General features: G+C 45.6%; 1 protein-coding gene and 1 pseudogene across 1 annotated transcript; both read right to left on the reverse strand.

The window, feature by feature from the left end:
* Nucleotides 1–3,161: 3,161 nt before the first annotated feature.
* On the reverse strand, nucleotides 3,162–7,815 carry LOC136539730 (probable nucleoredoxin 1-1; annotated as a pseudogene).
* Nucleotides 7,816–8,890: 1,075 nt separating this feature from the next.
* On the reverse strand, nucleotides 8,891–12,745 carry LOC136530384 (probable nucleoredoxin 1-1). The gene is given in 5 exon segments (XM_066523128.1): nucleotides 8,891–9,178; nucleotides 9,180–9,791; nucleotides 10,247–10,735; nucleotides 10,826–11,311; nucleotides 12,366–12,745. Coding segments are annotated over 5 exon segments (1,737 nt in total). The 5' UTR covers nucleotides 12,462–12,745; the 3' UTR covers nucleotides 8,891–9,124.
* Nucleotides 12,746–23,772: the final 11,027 nt, after the last annotated feature.

Here is a 23,772-nt window from a genome sequence, read left to right on the forward strand (position 1 = left end):
GTACTGGCCGCCACACGTCTCCGCTCCATCAGAAGCTCCGAAGAATCTTTCATGATGATAGCCTAGTCTTCATGCAAATGCTTCACTTGTATAGCAATTTGGTTACCAAGAAGCTCTAATAATTGAGGGAAGAGGATTATTGTACGTATTTGAGGTAATTAATTAGCTATAAATTGACGCGAGAACCGAGAAGAAAACTCCAGCATGAGTATCTTTTAGGGCGTCTGCAATGGTGTTAGCTACATAGCTAGCTGACGTGGAGGTGAGAGACAAGAGAAATGACTATTTTATATCTTCTTGTTCTAGTGGACCCACATGCTCCTCTCATATGTTCTTGGGCTACGTGAAATAGATAGACTATTTGCTCGTCGCTAGTGACAACTCTCTCTCCTACTTTTTCCTTGACACGTCACATCTAGCTAGCTAAATAGCTAGCCATTGCGGACGCCCTTAGTCGTACCTTTGGAGTCTCCTCCACGCCAGGCCATCGATTGGTATCTCCTTCGGTGATGGAAAGCTTGTTTCGGACACAGCAGAAGGCTTCATGTCGGTTTTATTGTAGCATTTGTCACCTTGTAGTGCAAGTTGAGAAGATGAAAAACGGTACGAAGTTTCAATAGGAGAGATCAGAAAAAAAAAAAGAGGTGTTAGAAATTATGAGGACAATATTTGGAATATGACATGGATATGAATAATGTTGATTTGGGACTTTAAATGAATGCTTAATATTGGTTTAAGATATATATGATATGACTTGAAGATGGCTCGATAGGGTGAAGATAGCAAGGAAAGGATTTTGAGGGACTAAGCAAAGGTGAAGGGTAAGCGACGGCTTAGGTGCCTATGGACCGTGGCTAAGATGAAGAAGAGAGTATTTACGTTGAGTCGAAGTACTAATCGACCTATGAGGAGTCATATTTTGTGAAGGATTAAGTGGAAGTAACTTGAAGTCATGAATGGAACTTACATGTGTTGAAATAGTTCAAATCACATGCTCAAGGTGGACTTGCTGAAGAAGAATGAGACAAATATGGTTGCAATCCATATGAAGATACATTATGAAGAAATGGCATACGAAGATTCATGCAAACTCAAGAGGTTAAAATGTGTTTTTATCTTTAAATTGTGAGTATAGATATGTCATACTATCAAGAGGGATGTAACATTAAGTGTGTGAACAAGTCTCGATAGCTCAATTTAACCAAACCCTAGTGCTAACTTGAGAGAAACACTTGTAACAACACCTGCATAAGGTGGTGGTCTTGGAGCTTGTTTTAAATTTAATTGATAGCCCTTTAAACAAGCATTATGTAGAGTTTTAGATCATCAAAATCGAAGTTCGGAAGTGAGAAATTATGACTATTTTAGCTGAGTTGTGCCGGAAATTTTAGGTGTGTCCAAAAATTTCGGTCAACATCTAAAATCCGCCTAGGAGGGGGGTTCCAATCCGAGGGACCCTATTTGGATTTAATTTTTCAACTGGAGTTTCTGATCCCTGGTCGAAATTTCCAATGCTTGGTGCGTGTTCAGCTGTGTAGTGCTATACTAACCCTAAAAAATCCTATTCGGACTAGAATTTCCGGTCTTGTGCAGAAAAGTGATATAAAAGTCAGATTTGGGGGGTCTGAGTATATGTACTTCTTCACCCCCTTCTCTAGTGGCTGTTGTTCACGAATAACAACACAAAGAACACACCTTTAGAGACTAAAGAAGTCTCCCATCTTCCTCTTTGTGAGGATTGATTGTTTCTTGTGAGGTCTACAGAGATGGGTTGAGACATACAGTGAGAGAAAGAAAAAGAGTGCAATGCCATCCCTGAGCACTTTGAAATTTCGTTAAGCATTCGTAAAGGATTTGTTATTCTTGGAGGTGAAGTCTCCTAGACGGCCAGGAGTACGTTGCACGGCAAGCTCCTATGCTTGTGGCAAGCCGCAAGAAGTTTGTGAAGGCCGTGTTGCCTCTGCAAGGGAAGAGATCAATATAATGAAGTGAAGGAAGTGGTTGAAAGAGACCCAGCTCCCTTGGGAACTCCTCGATGGAGACATAGGATTCACATAGGTGAATCTGAACATGTATTGGATCTTTGAGATTTATTAGAATTTCTGCATATGAGCTTAGGAGAACTAGGCCATATAAATTCTAACAATTTTCCTAGTTTGCAATTAAAAGCATATGCAATTCTCTGACTTTCCAAGTTGACAAACTCACAGTAATAACACCTCATCGTTGGAGTAGTTTGTCTTCGTTCCTGATAACTCTTCATAACAGAACAACATGAATTTGAAATGAATCAGTCTATCTAGCAACTGGATGTTTTGGCCACTCCTAGCATTTGATTTTTGCTCGATGCATTTACAATGTCTTTTAACTATATTTACAATGATTTATTCGTTGTAATTTATTGGACAGAGTAATGTAATTTAGGGATAACATAACTTTTATTTTTATGGATTGCAGATCTCAGAGAAATATATGCCTAAATTATTTAGAAAAAATTACAGATTATTTCTATGGATGCAGATATCATAGAAATATATGCAAATTATTCACAAATGTCACAAATTGTCCCCGCGCACAGCCACCGCGACCTGGGAGCCCCCGCCGTCGCCTGGCGAGGACGAACCCTCCATCCCTGTTGCCCACCGAGCACTCCAGCGCCGACGCCCTATGCCGCCGGAGCTGCGCAGCACCATCCCGCGGCTCCGCCGGCAACAACCAGGCGCCCTACTAGCTAGCCACGCCGCCGGAGCTGCTGCCCCACAGGCCTGTGACGCCGCCTCGGACCTCGCCGCGCGCCACCACCGTCGGACCTGAACCTTCCCTCTCCCGCTGTCCCGGCAGATCCACACCGAGCGCCGCCGATGCCGTTGCCTCAGCCAAGCGCCGCCATCCGTTGCCTTGTGCTCCCTCCGTCTCCAGGAAATCACGTGTTGACAGCAGCTAAAACAACCGAGTGCCATATAACAATTGTCCTTGAAATTGATCATTTCCTGTTCATCAAACTTCGAGAAGATGATGGTATATACAATACAGTTATACACTAAGACAAACTTAACATGCAATCTCCATTCCAACCAAAACCATCGTGTATATATGACAATTGACAATATATATCTTGTCCCACCACACAGCATCCAGGTAAAAAGTTCTAAACTGGAAACAACTCTAGGCCTTTCTGCACACACCTCCCTCGCACACATACGCAGCCGCCGGGAGTTGCTGCATACCCGCCTTGCCTTCCTCCTCCTCCTTCTCGAGCGCGCACTTAGGGTGAAGATCGAAGTCGCACCGGTCGCACCTGTATGACCACGAGCTGCCCAGCCCTTCGCACTCGTCGCAGTTGTAGGTGACGGCAGCGTCACGCCGCGTGAGGACAAGCTCGTGCAACTCATGCAGCTCGTGCCTCACCTTCCCGGGCCACGCCCTGGCCTCCTCGTCCAGCTTCCTCCCCAGCTCCTCGAGCACCTGCTCGGTGAACGGGAACGCGTCGGCGCCGTGCGCCACGATGTGGGACTTGGCGTCCGTGGTGAGCGTCACGCCGGAAGGGCCGACGGCGACGAGCGAAGGGATCCCGCGGATTCTGAACTTCTTCATCAGTGGCTGCTTCCGTTCGTCCTCCCAGGGAAGAGCGAGCCATGGCATGGCAGAGAAGTACTCGTCGTAGGCGCTCTGGTCCTTGTCGACGGAGACGAAGATGATCTCGAAGTCGCCGCCGCTTCTCTCCTTGATCTTGCCGTACTCCTTGACCAGCGTAGGCAGGAAAGCTCGGCATGGCGCGCACCATTTCGCTGAGAAGTAGAGGATGACGGTCGTGCCGACGAGATCTGACACAGGAACCTGACACGCAATACAATACAAGCACAAGTACCATCTTAATTTTAGTCAAAAATATCACAGAATTAGATAGGCTAAACCCATCAAAAGTGCATTAAAAACAAATACCTTTGCTCCATCTTTTCCGACAACATAGTCCAAATCACCACTGACGAGAAGAGACTCCAAGGTCTGCGTGGCTGCTTTGGCCTTGGACCTACCGATCAAAACTTCCATCTTCTCACCACTGAAGGGGAACCCTTCCCAATGCGTCCACTCCATGCTCTTCAACCACATCCGCGATGTTGTTGTTCAGCGTTTTGCCGTCAGGCCCAACCAGGACAAGCGTGGGAAGCGCCCTGAGGTCAAAGTACCGGACCAGCTTCTCGCACATGCTGTCGCCACGAGGAATCGCAAAGCCAAGGCATGCTTGCAAAGCTCTCCTGAAACACCGACTCGTCGCATCTGAAGTAGACAGCCACAACCTCGAATTTCTCCCCTGCTTGCCTCAGTTTCTCGTAGACCTCAGCGAGCTCGCGGTGAACTCACCCATCGGCCTCGCCATGAAGTACAGGGCAACGTGCTTCCCCTCGAGCTCAGAAATGGGCACCCTGTCGCCTCTGCTCGAGATCAGGTAGTCACGAGTGGGCGTGCCAAGAATGCTGTGGATCGTTTGGCTATCCTTGTCTGCCTTCTCCTGCTCCTTCAGCTCACTGACCCTCTCCGGCGTGAACGGGAAGGCCCCTGCACCGTACTCGCTGATGAATTTGACGCCCTCTTTCGTGTAGATTTCGCCTGTTTCTGCGCCGAGGATGACGAGGTTCGGAATGCCGTTCACCTTGTACCGGCTCATGAGACGCTTGACGCATTCGGAGTCGGAGAACGGGACCGCCAGCCATGGCATCTTTGCGAAGTATGCGTCGAATGACTCCTCGTCCCTGTCGCGCGAAACAAAGACGACCTCGAGACTACTCATGCCCTGCTGCTTCAGCTCCAGCAGTTCTTGGTATGTGTCAACGAGCTTGGGTGTGAAGAGCCTACACGGTGCGCACCATGAGGCAGAGAAGTAGAGGGCCACGGTGTTTGCCTCGATGCTGCAAATCTTCACCTGCACGATGATCAAAGGAAATAAGGTGCGGCCGAAGGTTATTGTACCAGAAATACTACAGTGCGGGCGTCCGACCGTCCGAACGCCGCGTTTTATGAGCCTGTGCACTACCAGCCCAATAACCCTTTACCTTCGTTTTTTCACCGTTTCTCAAAATAAAATAAAACAAAAGATAGCGACATTCTCAATTAACACGGCTGTCGCAACATTCTCTACCACTCGCCTGCCGCTCGCCTTCTCCAATGACGACCACCTCCACTTCCTCCACCCCGGGGCCCTCGTTCGCCTCCGTGGCGCCATACTGCGCCGCTAGAGTTGCGTCTACCGCCCGCCCCTACCCTCATCGCTGAAGCCGGCGCCAGCGTCCTCCTCATCACCTCCTCTTGTGGCTGGAGACCGTGAGGGCGTCACGGCCGTGCCATGCTTCACGCTCGCATCGAGGCTTCGCGCGCCCTGGTGCCCCCAGCATAAGAAGCTCGCGACAGCCAAGCCCATGGTGCTCCTCGCTCAGCCACCTCCCAGACCCGATCTGCCCATCAAGGCGGTTATCGAGTTCCTCAATACGCCTGACATGGTAGCCGCCTCCCACTAGTGTCACGCCTGATATGTTTCAAGTGTTTCATATGTTTCAGAGGTATGTTGCAAGTGTTTCATATGATGCTGCAAAAGTAGATCGGGATGTTGCATGTGTTGCAAAGTGTTCCAAGGCATGTTGCAAGTTTTTCGGAGACATGTTGCAAGCATTTGTTCAAAGTGTTTCATCTGTTTTAGACGTATGTTGCAAGCGTTTTTGATCTAGATGTTGCATATGTTTCGTATATATGTTGCAAGAGTATGTTTGAAATATTTTAGCCGTTTCAGTCTTATGTTGCAATAAGTCTTTTCATGTTGCAAGTTATAAATGTTTTATCTGGATGTTGCATATGTTTCACACATATTGCAAGTGTATGTTCCAAATATTTTATCTGCTTCAGACGTATGTTATATTCAAGTGTTTTCATGTTGCAAGTGTTTCGTGTTTCATAGGTCTGTTCAGAGAGTCATTGGGGCACGGCCCAGGCGCCGTGGGAAGGGGCGCGGCGAGCCGGGGGCCGACAGATGGGGCGCGCGATGCGCCTGAGGTCCCGCGGATGGGGCGTGCTCGTCCTCATCCCGGCTCTCGGGTCCCGCTTGCACGGAGAGAGAGAAGGGGGTCAGGGGGAAGGAGCGATGGGCGTGGGGTTGGGCGAGGCGGACGGGGGTGGTGTACGCGTGTGGGGCGGGATGAGGTAGACGGGGAAAGACTGCAGAGATACAGTGGGACGTGGGAGTGCGGCGCGTTTCTAATGGACCGTTCTGCTAGGCCAATCGGTGCCTTCCGACAGAATCCTATCCCATCAAACATTCGGGCGTCAGCAATTCGACTACCCCATGGTATTCTGGTTGATGAAAAGAAGTCCATCTTGATCATAATATTCATGAACATGCAACTTTTTTCCTTTCTTCTGTCATTATTGTTTAATTACATATGCATGAACTTTAAACACTACCTACGTGTCCTTTTCCATACACAAACTTGTTGCACAATTTGCGTAAAAGGGATAGTCGCAAAAAAATGCATAAAGGGATAGATATATTGCAGACTTGTATTCTTGCAAACTTAAACTAAACCTAATTATGCAATTGCAGACTTGTATTCTTGCAGTTAGGTAGCAGCCAGGTGCGTACGTGGACATTCAGTAGGCAATTTGGTTTGCACTTACACTAAACCTAATTAGTATTTTAATCTTTAGTTTTATTGTGTTTGTGATTTTTGAACAGGGAGGTCTATTTGCTTCTAAAGTCTTCTATTCTAGTAGAATTAGAAAATATGATTCCAGTCATGAAAAGCGCAGACTCGGAAGGGTCCCCTTGATAGATTTGTTGTCAAAGAATGTCAAACTTGTATGGAAAACCAAACTCTTTAGCCTTGATGCAGACGAAATCGATGGCAATCATGGTGATGATGATGACACAAGCATTGTTGAGGTTCACACTTTGGAGATTGATGAAGTTAGGGACAACGACAATCATGTGACAGTTGCATCAGCTGCAGGGCGAAACTTTTCCACTACCAAAATAGGTGGGCTTCTCCTAGTAGTTTTTAAGTAGTAATAAAACACTATTACTAGTCATATCATATGGGAATCTCACTAGGAAGGCATTTAGTAAGGAAAAATTTATACTAACTTTTGAATGCTAAAACACTAGGAGAAGCTCACCGAGAAGTCTAAAATTCTGGTTGTGTTCCAAACTGAAGTTGTGTTCAAGTCCTATCCTATACGTGTAGCACTATGACACAAGAAAGACTCAATGGATTGGCGACTATTGACACTTGAAAAATGATGCTTTGGTGAAGATTAAGTATGAAGATACAATTGAAGATTTTATTTTAAAGAATACCAGAAGAATGGTGCTTTTTACTAGAAGCTAGTCAATGAGATTTCGGTAAGATTCACCTATTACTCCTTTAGCATGAATGCCTTTTGTAGTCCTTTAGCGTGAATGCCTATTGTCTAAAATAGGTCACATGTTATATTTCGCACTATGGCCCAAAATTCTCGGCTACGGACCTGCGATTACCTCGTACAGTAGGAGGTAAATCACTATGGCCCAAAACTCTCAGCCTTCGATTTTTAAAAGCATGAATGAAACAACTAAATAATTGAATTAGTTCAGGGAAAAATAAACAGGAAAGAGTCCTTTCCGGATATTTTTGCTGACCTGCTCGCCGGAGCTGCGGACGAGGAAGTCCCGATCACCGGTGCCGAGGATGGCCCCGATGCCACCAGCGCGCCTGGTGATCGCCCGCTCCGCCATACGCCGCGCGTATAGCTCGATCGATCAATGCAACTCGTGTGCTAGGCTGCTAGCTATACTAGGCTAAGCTAGGGGTTGGGACTTGGTAGTGGGGAGAGGAGGGCCAATCGGCGGCGGCAGCAAGTTTGTATACGACCAAAGTGATGCCAGCGTGCCGCGGCGGTCTCCGCCCAGTGACTTGGCGGGCTGGTAGCTGACAATTTGCCGGCCATTCCAAAGACTAGCTAACATACAGAGAGAGACACACACACAAAAAAGAAGAAGAAGATGAAGCCGGCCACACGATTCCTCCAAGGCCAAGGGCTGGATGTTTCGATTATTGGTGTAGGTCGTCCATCAGTCTTGTCGTGGCATGCATCTTGGAAACATGGAAATTGGTCTGAGTACGAAGACAAGCAATCTCAACTGTAGAGAAAATAAGAGTGAAGCTATATATATGGCTCCGCAGCAACTCAGAGAAGAAGATTTTCACTAGATTTAGCACCGGTCAGTAATCCCTATTCTTTCCGCTAAACCAAGGCGGTTCCTGGATTGCAGTTTGATCTGTGGGCTGCAACGCACACACATTACAGACCCAGTCTGGGCCACTCACTCTATTGTTATTGGGCCTAGTGCGAGTACTGTGGACTGTGGAGTGGTAACAAACATGCCATCCACCCATATCTGACGGTGATCCAGCTTCCCGCACAGCCAACAGGCATAGTTTTGCAGGATCTAGTTAGGAGCAGCAACTAGTCACAAATCGCAACAGAAGTGCAGTGCAGTTTTTTATATCCCTGCCATGCCAAAGAACCAAACAATACCGCGTTTCAAGTTGTTCCCCCAAATTTTTACGTTGGCACAATGGCTCACAGCTTCGACAAACAACCGATCATCATGCATGTCACTTGATGTGGATCTAGAATCTGAACCAGGCAAGGATGCAAGCAAAAGACCTTCACAGAACAAGTCAAACAATGCAATGAAATATTAACGCCACCAAACTACTCACCTCGTCCCTGACCATCCTTCGTCAGAACAAAAAGATACCATGTGCATCCAAAACAAAACAATATCTAACATGCAAGATTGCAGAAACATAAGGCAAAAAATAAAAATTTGCCACCAACATCACATGCATAGAAGCAGAAATACCAAGCAGCAAAACCATTACTTTGATATGACACAATACTCACATAGTTCTGCATACATATATGCTCCTAAGAGTTCAGGGTGCAACTACTATTTATTATTAACACACAAACATCAACAGCCCAAAAACCTCAGCTCCAAGCACAACCATCTCACGATTATTGTCACCCCCTCACAGGCTCACAACATTCAGAAAGCACCGGAAACTGGCAAAGGCAACTCAGTACAACAACTCTAGGCCTTCCTGCACACGCCTCCCTCGCACACATGCCCAGCAGGGGCTTCATCAAGTGGACTTGCCTTCCTCCTCTTCGCCCTTCTTTTCCTCCCCCAACGCGCACTTGGGGTGCAGATCAAAGTCACACTCATCGCACCTGTAGGACCATGTGCTGCCCATCTCTTCACACCCATCGCAGCCGTACGTACCGCGGCGCAGTAGGACAAGTTCGTGCTCGTCATGCAGCGCATGCTTCAGCTTCTGAGGCCACCCCTTTGCCATCTCGTCCAGCTTCTTCTGCAGCTCCTCGAGTCTCTCCTCGGTGAATGGGAAAGCGTCAGCACCGTGGATCATTAGCTGGGCCTTTGCGTCCCTGCTGACTGTCTGCCCCGTAGGACCGATGGCGACAAGTGAAGGGATCCCACGGATCTTGAAGGTCTTCTTCAGGGATGCCTTCCTTTCATCTTCCAAGGGTACAGCAAGCCATGGCATTTGAGAGAAAAAATCATCGAATGAGCTCTGATCCCTGTCACTGGAGATGAAGACGATCTCAAAATCACTGTTCTTCGCTTTGATATTGTTGTATTCCTTGACAAGTGTGGGCAGGAAGGCACGGCATGGTCCACACCATTTTGCTGAGAAGTAAAGAAGGACAGTCTTCCCAACAAGTTCTGATACAGGAACCTGAGATATACATTAAGTACACTTCAATTTTCTCATGATAATCAGACTTATATAATTAAAACCATCAAAAGTGCATAAAATATGTATGATATACAGTCTTTACTAAAGCAGACAGTAAAATAAAAGGACAACGTTAAACAATATATCCTTTACCAATTGGCAGAACTCTGTTTACTTGATAAATATCTCTTTATCATCTATCACTTCCTAAAGTTAGCATAAGGACCATTATTCAAGGTCATAGTGGTTAATTTTAAACTAGGATATTGTTTAAACAAAAGAGTTCTTTATCCATGATCAAACATAAATAACACCACAGCCATCTTAAAATAAAATTACTACTTTTTTAGATAAAGGAAAATAAACTTTACTACTTAATGGAGTGATTAACTTGTCTTTTGCAATGACAAAAGAGGAATTTAATATAAAAGAAGTCAAGCAACAGTAGTGCATACCTTTGCACCATCTTTCCCAATGACAAAGTCCAATTCACCACTGATAAGAAGGGACTCCAAGGTCTGTGATGCAGCTTTAGCCTTTGCCTTCTCAGCAAGAATTTCCAGCTTCTCAGCACTAAAGGGGAAGCCCTCCCATGCCTCAAAACCATGCTCATCAATTATGTCCGCAACATTGCTGTTCAGTGTCTTCCCGTCAGGGCCAATCAGAACTAGTGTAGGAAGAGACCTAAGCTCAAAGTAACGAACCAGCTTCTCACACTTCTGGTCACCTTGAGGAATTGCAAGCCAAGGCATCTTTGCAAAACTCTCATTAAATGCTGACTCTTCACTGTCCAAGGATACAGCTACAACTTCAAATTTCTCCCCCACTTCTTTGAGTTTCTCATAGATCTTAGCAAGCAAATTAGTGAATTCAATGACTGGTCCATAGCCATCCACCACAAAGCACAGACCAACATACTTCCCCTCAAGCTCAGAGATGGGTACCTGGGTATAGATAACAACAATAAAAACAAGTAAGTATTTGCAAGACAATGAATCAATCGAAGGTCATGAGAAGTTGCATCGAGCACTTACCTTATCTCCCTTGTTTGAAATGAGATAGTCTCGAGTAGGTGTGCCAAGCACGCTTTGAATAGTCTGATTCTCCTTTTCTGCCTTTTCCTGTTCCTTCAGTTCATTGATCCTATCTGGTGTGAAAGGGTAAGCCTCCACGCCATACTCACTCACAAATTCAACACCATCTTCAGTGTAAACTTCACCGGTTTTTGCATCAAGGATGACAAGGTGTGGGATACCAGAGACCTTGAACCGGCCATCAAGGGCCGCACGGCCTTCGGTGTCAGAAAAAGGGACGGCCAACCATGGCATCTTTGCAAAGTATTCATTGAATGCTTCCTCATTCTGATCAGCCGAAGCAAAGACGACCTCGAAGCTCTTGCCCTGTGAGGCCAGTTCTTTGTACACTTCAATAAGCTTGGGCGTGAACCTCCTGCATGGCGGGCACCATGAGGCCGAGAAGTAGATGGCCACAGGGCTCGCCTCGATGCTGCTGATCTTCACCTGCAGGATAACAAATAAAGAAGGCACAGAGATGTTCAGCAACCAAACTCTGGTTGAGAAGAGCAAGATGGCTGCAATCATTCACCGTCACCAAATGTAAATTTGCTTTTCTAATGTTTATAAGAAAAGATTCAAACTTAAGCTTTCTAATAAAGCTGGGCTGGGCCTTTGATCTAAAAAAATTGTTTATAAGAAAAATGTCATGCATGTTTCAGAACTACTACCTTTCAGATGTCTGAACTTGCTAAAGGTAACTTTTTCTGCCAGTTAAACCTGTATATGCGGTTATGGAATCAAACTAGGCAACTACGCTTTCGGAATTAATAATGATCCAGAGTTCCAAACAATATCCCCCACCCTACCTCCCTCGCTTCCCACCCCACAAATATTGCAGTACAGATGGTGGTAACACTCCAGGTTATTCCAGAATTCAAGTATCCCACCCCTAGATAATAAGAAGTTCAAAAAGAAAACACAAAGTAGCGGGTACTCATAAACTAGTTTTGCACCCTTGATGAAAATTTGGAAACTCAGTAAAAGAACGATTTGAAGTAAACCAGAAGTAAACATATGGAGTGAATTTGTTGGGTGAACGTTGGCGGTACTGCGGCTGCTTCAACTTTATATATCTAGATCACGGGATTCACGGCTCGCCCCACGTGCAAGGCGATTAAAAACTGATAATCGCGCTCACCGCGACCCTGCCAATTGGTACCCACTACCCAAAGATATTAGATACTCCCTAAAGTAGTACTAGGCCTACACAGTAAAGTCGAAGAAGCTAAAGTAGTAAACCCCCTCCCTTGCTCATCATCTACCACCTAATACTGTAGCCGGTAACCGAGCCACAAAACCCCCAATCCATATCCGCGTATTCCATAATCGGATCGTCTACCGTTTCAAAAAAAAAAAACAAATCGGATCGTGTATCTAATCGAAAGCCACACGACAAGAAAAAACGCAATCGGGCCAGCAGCGCGAGATGTCGAACCTGCGCATCTATGTACCCCGCCTCGAGACAAATTAAAGACGAGTGGAGCGGAGGCTGACTGACCTGCTCGCCGGAGTTGCGGACGAGGAAGTCCCGTTCGGCGGTGGCGAGGATGTCCCCGATGCCGCCGCCGGCTGCTGCGGGCGCCGCCTCCGCCATCCGCTATCCGCTAGAGCGGGGGAGAGAAGAGAAAGCAAGCAGAGCAGGCGAGAGCGGACGGTGGTGGTTGTGGTGTGACGGTTTATGGACGGGAACGGGACCGGCTCTGGGGCTCTGGGGCTCTGGCTGCCTTCCTCCGCCGGCGCCCCGCCCCCGTCGGTTTATATAGGCGCGCACGCGGAACGGGATGCGGGGCCTGGTCTCTCCCGGTCTTCAGGGAGGGAGGCGGCCCCGCCGCTTGGCCGGCTACTTTGCTTTGCTTCCTTCGCTTGCAAGATTGTGGTGCTACTGCTACCACCGTCCACCGCACATGCAAATGCCACATTGTCGTGTGTCGTGTGTGACCGTGGCCTGTACTGCAAGTGAAGGTGCTGCGAAACTTCACAACTGGGAAATTCCGCGTGCTCCGAGCCAACTATAATTCTATTCTACTTGGAATCATAAATAATAATTACTTTATATACTCCATCCATTTTAAATTATAGAATATTTTTCTAGATATATAGCTCGTCAAACTACTCTCTTTTTTTTTATGTGCGCGTTGAGAATTGATTCTATGCTAATTCTGTGAAGTAGGGCAGCAAAGTGGTGGACCGGCATTCGATAAGCACCGAGGAGGGAAGAGGAGCTAGGGTGCTTCATGGCGCAATTTGATCAGTCATCCTGTGGGGCAGTAGGAGTAAGAAGGATGACAAAACCGTTGCATCCAATCTAATTTGTGACGTTCATCAATTGAAGATAGAAAAGACAAGGAAAACGTATATATCCAAAGGATATCATCTCCCTTTAAGTTAAACTTTAGTACATAATTGGAAAATTTAAGTGGCTCGTCGATCTAATGCGCCCAATCATGCCGAAATGGGAAGGGAATCCTATTTTAGATGTTCACAATTTTAATTCGTGGACTCTAATTTCTTTCATTCATGTATGTAACAGTATAATGCCTAATGGATTTGTGGCAATTTAAATTTCATCTCAGGTTGATTATATTTTATACTCTCGGAGAGAATGCCTAAGGCCTGGTTTAGTTGGCGAATTTTTTTAGAAAATGGTATTGTAGCACTTTCATTGTTATTTATCAATTAGTGTCCAATCATAGTCTAATTAGGCTTAAAAGATTTGTCTCGTGAATTTCGTCTAAATTGTGTAATTAGTTTTATTTTTTATTTATATTTAATGCTTCATGCATGCGTCCAAAGATTCGATGTGACGGAGAATCTTGAAATTTTTTGTAAAATGAAGTGGAACTAAACGGTACCTAAGTAAAATGTGAACTAGTTCCATTAAAAATGTTGTTTTTTATCATATATATACATAAGCTTTGTCATGCATACACATTACACACCACACGCTATTATATGAATACCGTACAGAGCTGAAATCAGGAAACAAGGGCCTTGTTTAGTTGGTGAAATTTTTGGCGAAATAGTACTGTAGCACTTTTGTTGTTATTTGGCAATTAGTGTCCAATCATAGTCTAATTAGGCTTAAAAGATTCGTCTCGTGAATTTCGTCTAAACTGTGTAATTAGTTTTATTTTTTATTTATATTTAATGCTTCATACATACGTCTAAAAATTCGATGTGACGGAAAATCTTGAATTTTTTTGCAAAATGGAAGGGAACTAAACACTACCAAGGTGTATCCGTTGATCACATGGATTGGCTTCATCATATTATATATCTCCGTCTTTCGACTTGTTCGCTGGTTGGTTTCTGGATTGATAAGCCCGACTGATACTGGTTTATTGTGAGAAGAAAATACTATTGGCTAGCTGATAAGCCCTGGCTGAAACCAACAAGCGAACATATTATTTGTCATGTCTTCTCAAGTGATCCGTGTCTTCCCAAGTGATCCGTAGATAGTCTGTTTTCTATTCTCCTCTACAAGGAAATAAGGCCCCGTTTGGATGGTATGGTTCTGGAGGAATTTAGATGGTTTGGATGAATTCTGAAGGAATTTGTGAGAGAAAAATACCGTTTCAGATGAAAAAAGAAGCGGTTCAGGTCGGGTTTAAGAACAGGAGAGGAAATCACGTTTCATAAGTAGTGCTGATAGATGCAGGTATGTAGCCAGAAACATTTTTGGCATTTCGTATCCAATTGAAACCCCAACTGCTGATAATGTTTGTTTTTGGCTAAACACTAGGATCGAGTACAATTTATATGGCTCCGTTCGGCTTGCTGAAATTTGGCTGAAACTGGTTAAAAAATAATGTTCTGACTGAATTGTTGTGAGAGAAAAATATTGTTTTGGCTAGAAAAACAAGCTGAACAAGTCGGTTTCTGGATAAGCCGAACGGGGCGTATCGCCGTGACACCCCTAAGCGCTCAGGCCTTGTTTAGTTCCAAAAAGTTTTCCTAAAAAGTGCTACAGTAGCTATCACATCGAATCTTGCGATACGTGCATGGAGCATTAAATGTAGATGAAAAAAACTAATTACACAGTTTGATTGGAAATCGCGAGACGAACATTTTGAGCCTAATTAGTCCATGATTGAATACTAATTATCAAATAAAAATAAAAATGCTACCGTAACCGAAATCTTAAATTTCATCCAACTAAACAATGCCTCAATGTGTGGTGGCAGTCACCAAGTAATAAGTGGTCACTATTAGTTGCTTCTGGTCCGTGAAGACGCTCGTTGTCGTTGATCGTGATCGGCGTCAAGTCAAAGTCTTCGCTTACAACTACTTTAGCCCTTGTTTAGCGGTAGGAATTTGTATTTTGGGCTACTGTAGCACGTTCGTTTTTATTTGGTAAATAGTGTTCAAATATGGACTAATTAGACTCAAAACGTTCGTCTCGTAATTTCCCACCAAACTGTGCAATTAGTTTTTCTTTTCGTCTACATTTAATGCTCCATGCACGGGCCGCAAACATTCGATGTGACAGGTACTGTAGCAACTTTTTGGAATTTGAGTTCCAACTAAACAAGAGCTTAGTGTCGTAAATAACATACAAATAAACGCTCAGTGGCGACTCCGTCCCGCTGTTCCTAAATAAATAGATTTTTTTAGTCAAATTTTTAAACTTTAACTGAATTTCTAGAAGAAAAAAACATTAAGACTTAGGGTATTAAATTAGTATCATTAGATTTATCATACAATATTTTCATAAGGTGTTCATTTTATAACATAGATGTTGTTACTCTTTTCTATAAAGTTATTAAGACTGTGCCCGTGCATTGCTTGCAACGAAAAATCACGACATTGTCTTTCCAATTATGGTCTAATTTTTTTTTTCCGTCCTCAATCAGTCAATCACGGCATTGCCTTCTATATTAATTCTTTTTCCTCCTCAAGCACGGCATTGCCTTCAATTCTGGGTTTCTTTCCTTTAATTGCGCCGGTAGAGAAGCGATTATATGGGAAGTTTTTTGTGCTGCCGGGGTGGACCTGTGTTGAGGGGTGTTTGGTCCTGCTGGGTAGACGTTGACAATCCATATGTTTTAGTTGTAGAGATAGAGATTAGTCTGGCATGAATTCTAAAAATTAATTTATTTAAGAACAGATGGATGTAACACCCCTGGTGTTATTCTTGCCTAATTGCACTTGCATTTCATATTCATGAGCATCATTCATCAATTCATGAGCATATGTCACTTGAAACATGGGAAACATGATTTGAAACAAATGTATCATTTCAAGTGTTTTCATAATTTCAGTACCTTTAGTGCTTGCTTATTGTATGACCAATGTGTGGTATAGCTAAATCTATTGTTAAACACCTTAGCTATGCTTAGAAAGTCATTAGGAGCAATGTTCATGTAGATCATTTTGCCCAATTAGGATTTCAAATCATGGTTTGACTTGTTTTGACCCTAGGACTTTTTGGTTTGACTGTTTAAAAAGTACCACTTAGAATGTTTGCATGCCAGAGCAACCTAAAGCAAAGTTGTAGGGAATTGAATTCTAAGCAATTTTCATTTTTGGTACATTTTCAAAAGAGGTCATTTTCTTGCTCAAAATAATGTTTGAATGGTGGCATTTAAAAATTTCTTGAAAATAAATTGAAAATCTTCATTTCCTTTTTCCTGGGCCGCCGCCTCGCTTTCGGCCCAGCCGCACAGGCGGCCCGGCCTGCCTCCGCGCCCGTCGCCGCTCACCCGCGCCTGCCTCGGCCCAGCTGGCTCGCCGCGGCCCAGTTCTCCGCGCGCTGCCTTCTCTCCCCCGCGCGCCGCGCGTCCCGGCCATGGCAGAGCTTGCCCGCCGCGTGGCCGCTCTGCTCTGGCGTCGCCCGCCGCGCGGCAGCCGTGGCCTGGCACTGTGCCCACGCGCCCGCCTTCACCTGCCCGTGCCCGCGCGCTTGTTCACTCGCGCCCGCACTTCCTTCCCTTCTCCTCCGCAGCCGCGAGCTCCGAGCCCCGCCGTCACCGTGCTCGAGCTCCGCCGTCGTCCACCTCAAGCACCACCGCACCTTTCTCCAATTCCTCGTGCCCCGAGCTCCGCCTCGCCTTCCTCGAAGTGGTGCTCGAACTTGCTCCGCCTTCCGAGCACAGGTCGGACCTCCCCGCGCCTCGCCACCGGCGTCCATGGCACCGCCATGCACGGCCGCCGTGGAGCGCCCTTTTCCTTCCCTCTCCAGCCTCGCATAGCGACCTTGCCGAGCTCGCTTTCTCCTCGCGCGTCTCCTGCGCTCGCTCTCTGGCGTTGCCGTGGCCGGAGACGGCCGCTGGCCGCTGGCCGAGCCGCGCCGCCGCGCCAGCGCGCGCCCCGGCATGGCGCCTCGCCTCGGCTGGCCAAGCCGGCCAGGCAAAGCGGCCGTGGGCCGAGCCCCGAGCCAGGCCGACTCCCCCTCCCTCGCGCTTGGGCCGCGCAGGCCGAAAGTGGCCGTGGGCCGTCGGGTCCCTTCGAGCCGGCCCAGCATCACTTAAGCGAATTGATTTCCATTTATTCATTTTTATTTGAAAACAGAAATGGTTTGCAAAATATTTGGATACTCAAAGTTGCTCCAAATTTGTTGAAACAAATTTTTCTAGGTTCCTTATTACCAGATCTACTAAGGAAAATTATTGCATGTCATTTTTGGGATACTTTTCTATAGGATTTTATTTAATCTTGAATATTGCTGATAACTTGAAAAATGGGTATAGAAATATATAGGCTTCAGAAAAATATGATTTCAAGTTTGTTCATCTTCTTATGTCATGTACTTCCTAGGAAAAATATATTTCATGCATGTTCTGTGGAAAAATTTTGAGGTGTAGTTCAAGTACTTTTAATGGCTGATTTTTGTTATTTTTGCTAGGGCACAAATTTTGTATAAAACATGCATGTGATAATTTTTGTACAGCCATTATATGCTATGAAGAACCTAGGAAAAATATTATTTCTGTTGTTTGACACTTTTCATAGTACAAAGTAATTTCATGCTCATTTTCATGCTATAGCTTGTCATTTTTGTGTAGGATAGTTCACTTATCCAAATGCCATGAAATTTTTATGGTAGTCTGTTTAGAGTAGTATTATGCTACTGTAATTTTCTCAGATTTTTAGGAGCATCAGAAATATATGTTGCTATTCAAACCTATTATTAATTAGGGTTTAAGCAAGTGTCGCTTTAAGTGTGATTAAGAAATTAGTAAAGCTTTGGTGTATCTTTGAAGCATTTCATAAGATAGGTTAACTTAACATATTAGTAGTAGAAGAGAATGCAGTAGATGACATGTGCTTGTATTATAGTTTCGTGGATGATGTTGACTACCTTGCATTTAAACATATCCATTGCATTCATCTCCTTCGATGCACCGTTTGCATAATCACTTACGCGCATTGCATCATACAGGATCGCAAACCGAGAACCCAGTCGTCATAACCGAGGAGCCCGAGGAGCAGCTCGAGGCGCAGCAGCAGGAAGTGCCAGAAGCCGACGAGGAGGACGTTGAGGAACTTCCGGAGTGCCCCGATCACCGTCCGAGCTCCTTCGAGAGAGGCAAGCCCCGGAGCATTTTCTCCCGGTTTGCAATTAATTAATTAAATGTTTTACTTTAAATTGATGCATTACGTTCAGGAGTTGTTTGCAACCGTTGCTGCATTATACCTTGTTTACCTTTGTTATACTATATCCTTGTTACCCTGGTATCCGCAGTCGAGTCAATGCTTAGCTGGCTTAGACCGGTAGAAGTCGGGTGATTTCCTGTCACCTGCGAGCTATAGGTGGTTACCTGGATCTGCTTGGATGACTATGAAGTCATGGTATAACTAAGGGTTAAATGAAGTTGAGACCGGACGGAGACTTGCAGAGTTTTGAACTGTAGTGTTTCCGTCTGTGTCGATTAAGGACCGACCGTTGTTGGGCCTCGAGTCATGTTGAACGCATGCCTTACATTTAGCTGGCCGGATAAAGTACCTTCCGACCGCGAAGCTGGGAGATTTTTCGGGCCGAGTAGATTGCCCGCAGCGCACTGTGCCGAAGCAGGTGTGGTAGGAAACGGGGGCGGGATGATAAGACCAAAGTGCAGTCGGTCGGCCCCCGGGTACATGTGGTTCCTGGCAAACTCGAGATACCTGGAAAGTTGGCTCGGTGATCAATATCTCACTTTAGCGGGTGAGTGAGGTTTGTGTAAGGAATAAATCACCAGCTGGTTAGGAATCGGTTCGAATCGCCATCGCTCCTGGATAGTGAGCACTTGACTTGAGTGACTTCATCGTAGTAAATGTTATGGAACACTTGGACAGTTATAATGAATATGACGGTATGGAAGTTACTTAATGATCATTGGTTATCATTATCTGCTTAATCACATGTTTACTCTAGTATAGGTGCAAATCTAGTGGACAGGTTAATAATAATTAACTTGGCAATAATGCTTTTAGAAAGGTTCTTGAAATGCTAAAAATGCTTCTTTTGCAAATGAGTCAGCTACCCTACTATAAAGCCCTTCATAATCCTTGGTGTCATTTATTTTCGGTTATGTCGGGTAAGTCTGGCTGAGTACCTTCTCGTACTCAGGGTTTTATTCCCACTTGTTGCAGATGGGCAGATGTACTATGGCTACTGTATCAACTGCCTGTATCCTGCGATGGGTGATGCTTAGGACCATGGGCATGGTCATTCCTTACGTCTCATCTGATGCTTTTGTTGGAGATGATCATTCGCTGGCACTATATTTGAACTCCGTGTGAGTGTGTGTGGTTTTAAACAAATGACTTCCGCTACTTTTTATTTGAACTTGTTTTGTAATAACTATGTTTAAACTCTGATGTATCTGTATGCAAACTTTTATGTAATATGTGATTGGTGACCGCTAAACTTATTACGATCATGGCTGGGACATGAGTTGGTTTGAAATCCTTCGTGATTTCACGGACTACCGGGTTATACGGGCTTAAGTTTGCTAAAGCGTCTGCGCTGGCGGATGATTTTCTTACTTAATTTCGTATAATTGGTCGGTTCTGTTACAGCTGGCATCAGAGCATGGTTTAGCGTGTTACTGTTTACAAGTGTATTTAAAACAAAAAGGCATTTGAAAAACGTGATTTTAAAACTATAAAGTGTGCCAGTGATCATACCCTTTATGCCCAGTTAAGGACTGTAGGTGGCTTAATTAAGTACTGACTGGGGTTCTTGCATCATATTTCTCTTTCGTCGCTCATACGGCGTGCTATTGTATGAGTACCACTTGTTTGAGTGGTAATGAATGGATCATTTGCCTCTGCGCCTCGGTAAGTGTGAGTTGTGAGAGCATGATCGGATACACCGCCGATCTAGGGTGAATGCTTATTTGATGCTGGAGTAATTACATGTTCTACGCATGTTTTACAAAGGTATCTCATGTATGGGTCTTCCGTCTGTTGAGGCGATGCCGTCAATAGGACGATGGTTCGGGTAGTTACTACCGTTGTACACGTATCTGGGGATTCGTGTAGATCGTGTAGATAAAATTTTACTGCTTTATGCATTCATTGGGAATTGGGCTGAAATGAATCTTCTGCAGGTACATAACAGCGCTATCGTGTAGAACGTATTAGCTACGTTTTGAGAGATCGTTGTATGCCACCGACTTAGTCGTTAGAAATTAATTATTTCCTAAGTTTGTGAGAACGTACGACCCGTACATACATCATGTTACTTGTGCATTTCATTCATCTCATGCATTCCTCCCCTTATAAATTGATTATCTCATTTTGATAAAAGTTGTATCACCTAAAATATGTTTCCCCGGAGTAATAAGAGAACTTTTGCTACAGATGGCCCGCACGAAGCAGACCGCCCGTAAGTCCACCGGAGGAAGAGCACCCCGACGTCCGTTGGCCCTAAGGGAGCACCGCACCACGGACACCTTCTTGAGCGAGTTTGGCATGCCAACTTTGCTTTGGAGAGTGCTCCATGATGTGGGGTACCCAGAGGGTCAAGAGCCGGTGTACTCTTGGAATGAGAGCCAGTTAGCAGATGATGGACTTGCAGTGGTGGAGATCACGGTTCCTGCTCTCGGTGATGCTCCAGATTGGGATGGTTGGCATTTGGAGTTTGAGGGTCGCACTCCCGCTGAGGGTGCAGAGGGAGCAGCCTTCCGTGTCATCAGGGACATTATGAGCAGATTTCCTAGTGAGCTTGCAGCAGCTCTAGCTGGTACTTTTCCTAGGGATGATCCTCGTGATGCCATTTGGGTTCAGCCTCAAGGAAGCGCATTAGTCAGAGGTCCAGCGGAGGGACAGGCTAGCGACAACCAGGCAATGAGTGCTATGTTCGCCGCCATCAGAGCGTATGAGGGTCTCGAGAGTACCTACTGGACTTTGACTGGCTTGCGTAGTGAGGATAAGCTCAAAGGGAAGAAGCAGAAGAAGAGACAGGCACGAGCTATAGCTAGCTTGCAGGAGCAGTTGGCTGATATGAACTTACAGCGAGATCAGGCGGTTGAGAGAGGTGATAGAGCTATGCAGCGAGTGCATACGTTGACTCAAGCCAACAACAATGCAGACCGCATGATTGGACAGTTGGTCCAGGAAAGGAATGAAGCCTGGAACGCAAGAAACCTTCTGTTGCAGAGAGTCGATGAGCTAGAGGAATACAACGGCAACCTGCACGAGGAGTTTCACGCGCTCTACAATGGGGTTGGCCCTTATGCTCCAGCAAACGCCGCTGGCATGGACATCGATGACGACAACCAGAACGAGCCTGTAGTTTCACCTGGAGGCGATGGTGACGTCTCCGATCCCGACGATGGCCCCGAGGAGTAGGCTAGTTGCTTTGCGCTAGTATCTGGGTCTTGTCGCGATGACCTTTCTTTTGTTGGCATGTAATCTATCGTATGTTGCTTCGAACGTATGAGAATTGGCATGTGTTTGGAACTTGATTTTCGAATGCGATATCTGAACGCATAAAAAGTCCAGTGTATGTATGCTGGCAATGTGATTGTATGGACGCGATGTTTGCCGTTTAAGTAATACGATTAAGTGCTGTTGTTTTAATTGGAATTGCGATTGTTGTGCCTCTGTTTTATTGTATGAATTTATTCTCTCCAGTAAATTCAGTACGGCATAATTTTTCCTTCACTCGCAATTATTACAGCTCCACTCAATCATTACTTGTTGCTGAAATATGCAGATGACAAACACTCGCCGAACCACGTATGAAGCCGCTGAGCCCGGTGCTAACGGTTCAGGGACTGGTGGTGGTGGAGGAAATCATGGCAACAACAATGAGCCTCCCCATGAACCGCATTTGCCACCTCCTCCCCCGTTTACCCCCGAGATGTTTCTCGCACAGCTGCTCGGGAGTCAGCGCAACACGGAACAATCCCAGAAGAACATGGAAGATTTTCTGCGCACCATAGCCAACAACGTGCAACGTGGTAACAATCAAGGTGGTGGCATGGGAGTAAACCAATATAGCAGCTTCAAAGATTTCATGGACACCAGGCCACCCGTATTCAAGGAAGCCACAGAGCCACTCGACGCTGAGGAATGGATCAACACGATGGAAGATAAATTCCGTGTGTTGAGGATGACTGAGGTTCTGAAAACGGAGTATGCTGCACTTCAATTGCAGGGACCGGCGGGAATGTGGTGGAAGCACCATCGCACCACCTTCCCTCCAAATGCTCAGATTTCTTGGAGAGAGTTTGCTGAGGCCTTCCGTGGAGTCTATATTCCACCCGGGCTGACAGAGATGAAGTTGGGAGAGTTTCTGGCATTGAACCAGGGTACCAAAACCGTGACGCAATACCTACATGCCTTCAACAACTTGTGTCGCTATGCTCCCGACATGGTTGACACAGATGCCAAAAGGATAGCCAGTTTTAAGAGGGGTCTCAATCCAAAAATGATGAAGCATGTTGGTACCAACAACCGCGTCAAATTCAACGACTTCATCAGTGACTGTCTGAAGCAGGAGAAGAATAACAACGCCAGCACCGCAGCCAAGACACGCAAGAGAGCCTTCGAAGGTGGGCCGTCTCAAGCTAGAACACCGATGGGAGGTCGTCCTCCTTATCGCCCATCGGCACCTGGCGCTAGATTCAGGCCACCTCAGCCAAGAAGCCAAAATTTCCGTGGACCTCAAAAGCCGTACAAGATGGCAGTACAGCCCAACAAAGCAGCCGCAACTGCGGTACAAGGCAGTTCCAAGGGAGCTGTGGGATCTGCCGGGACAGTGAGAGGACCCTGCTATAACTGTGATCAACCCGGTCATTTCTCGAGGTTTTGTCCATACCCGCCCAAGAAGAAGCAGCAGACTTATAATGCTAGAGTGCACAGTACAACAGTGGATGAAATTCCAGAGGGAGAGCCCGTCACTGCTGGTAAGTTTACTGTCAATGAAAACCCTGCAGTTGTTCTATTTGATTCTGGATCATCGCATTCTTTTATGAGTCAAGCATTTGCACAGAAACATGAACAACCATGCACAGAATTGGGTTATGGTTATCGTATAAGTTCAGCAGGGGCTGATGTTTTGACCAACCGGATGGTTCGAGGGGCAACCCTCGAATTAGGTAGCAGGAAGTTCCGAGTGAACTTGATAGTTATGCCTGGGTTAGTCTTGGATGTCATTATAGGGATGAATTGGATGAAGGATTGGGGAGCAGTCATAGATACTGGAGGTCGAGTACTTACCCTTAAGGATCCCCTAGGTGAGGGTACTTTCCAAGTACCATTGCCTAAAAGAACAGACCTTATAAGTGTTACATGCGCTACGGCAGTCATTCCTATTCATCAGATTCCGGTAGTGTGTGAATTCCCGGACGTATTCCCGGATGAGCTACCTGGTCTTCCGCCAGATAGGGAGATTGAGTTTGGAATTGAGCTAGTCCCCGGAACAGCTCCAATTTCAAGAAGACCCTATCGGATGCCTCCAGATGAGTTAGCTG

This window comes from Miscanthus floridulus, chromosome 2 (genome assembly GCF_019320115.1).
Source record: "Miscanthus floridulus cultivar M001 chromosome 2, ASM1932011v1, whole genome shotgun sequence".
NCBI classification, from domain to species: domain Eukaryota; kingdom Viridiplantae; phylum Streptophyta; class Magnoliopsida; order Poales; family Poaceae; genus Miscanthus; species Miscanthus floridulus.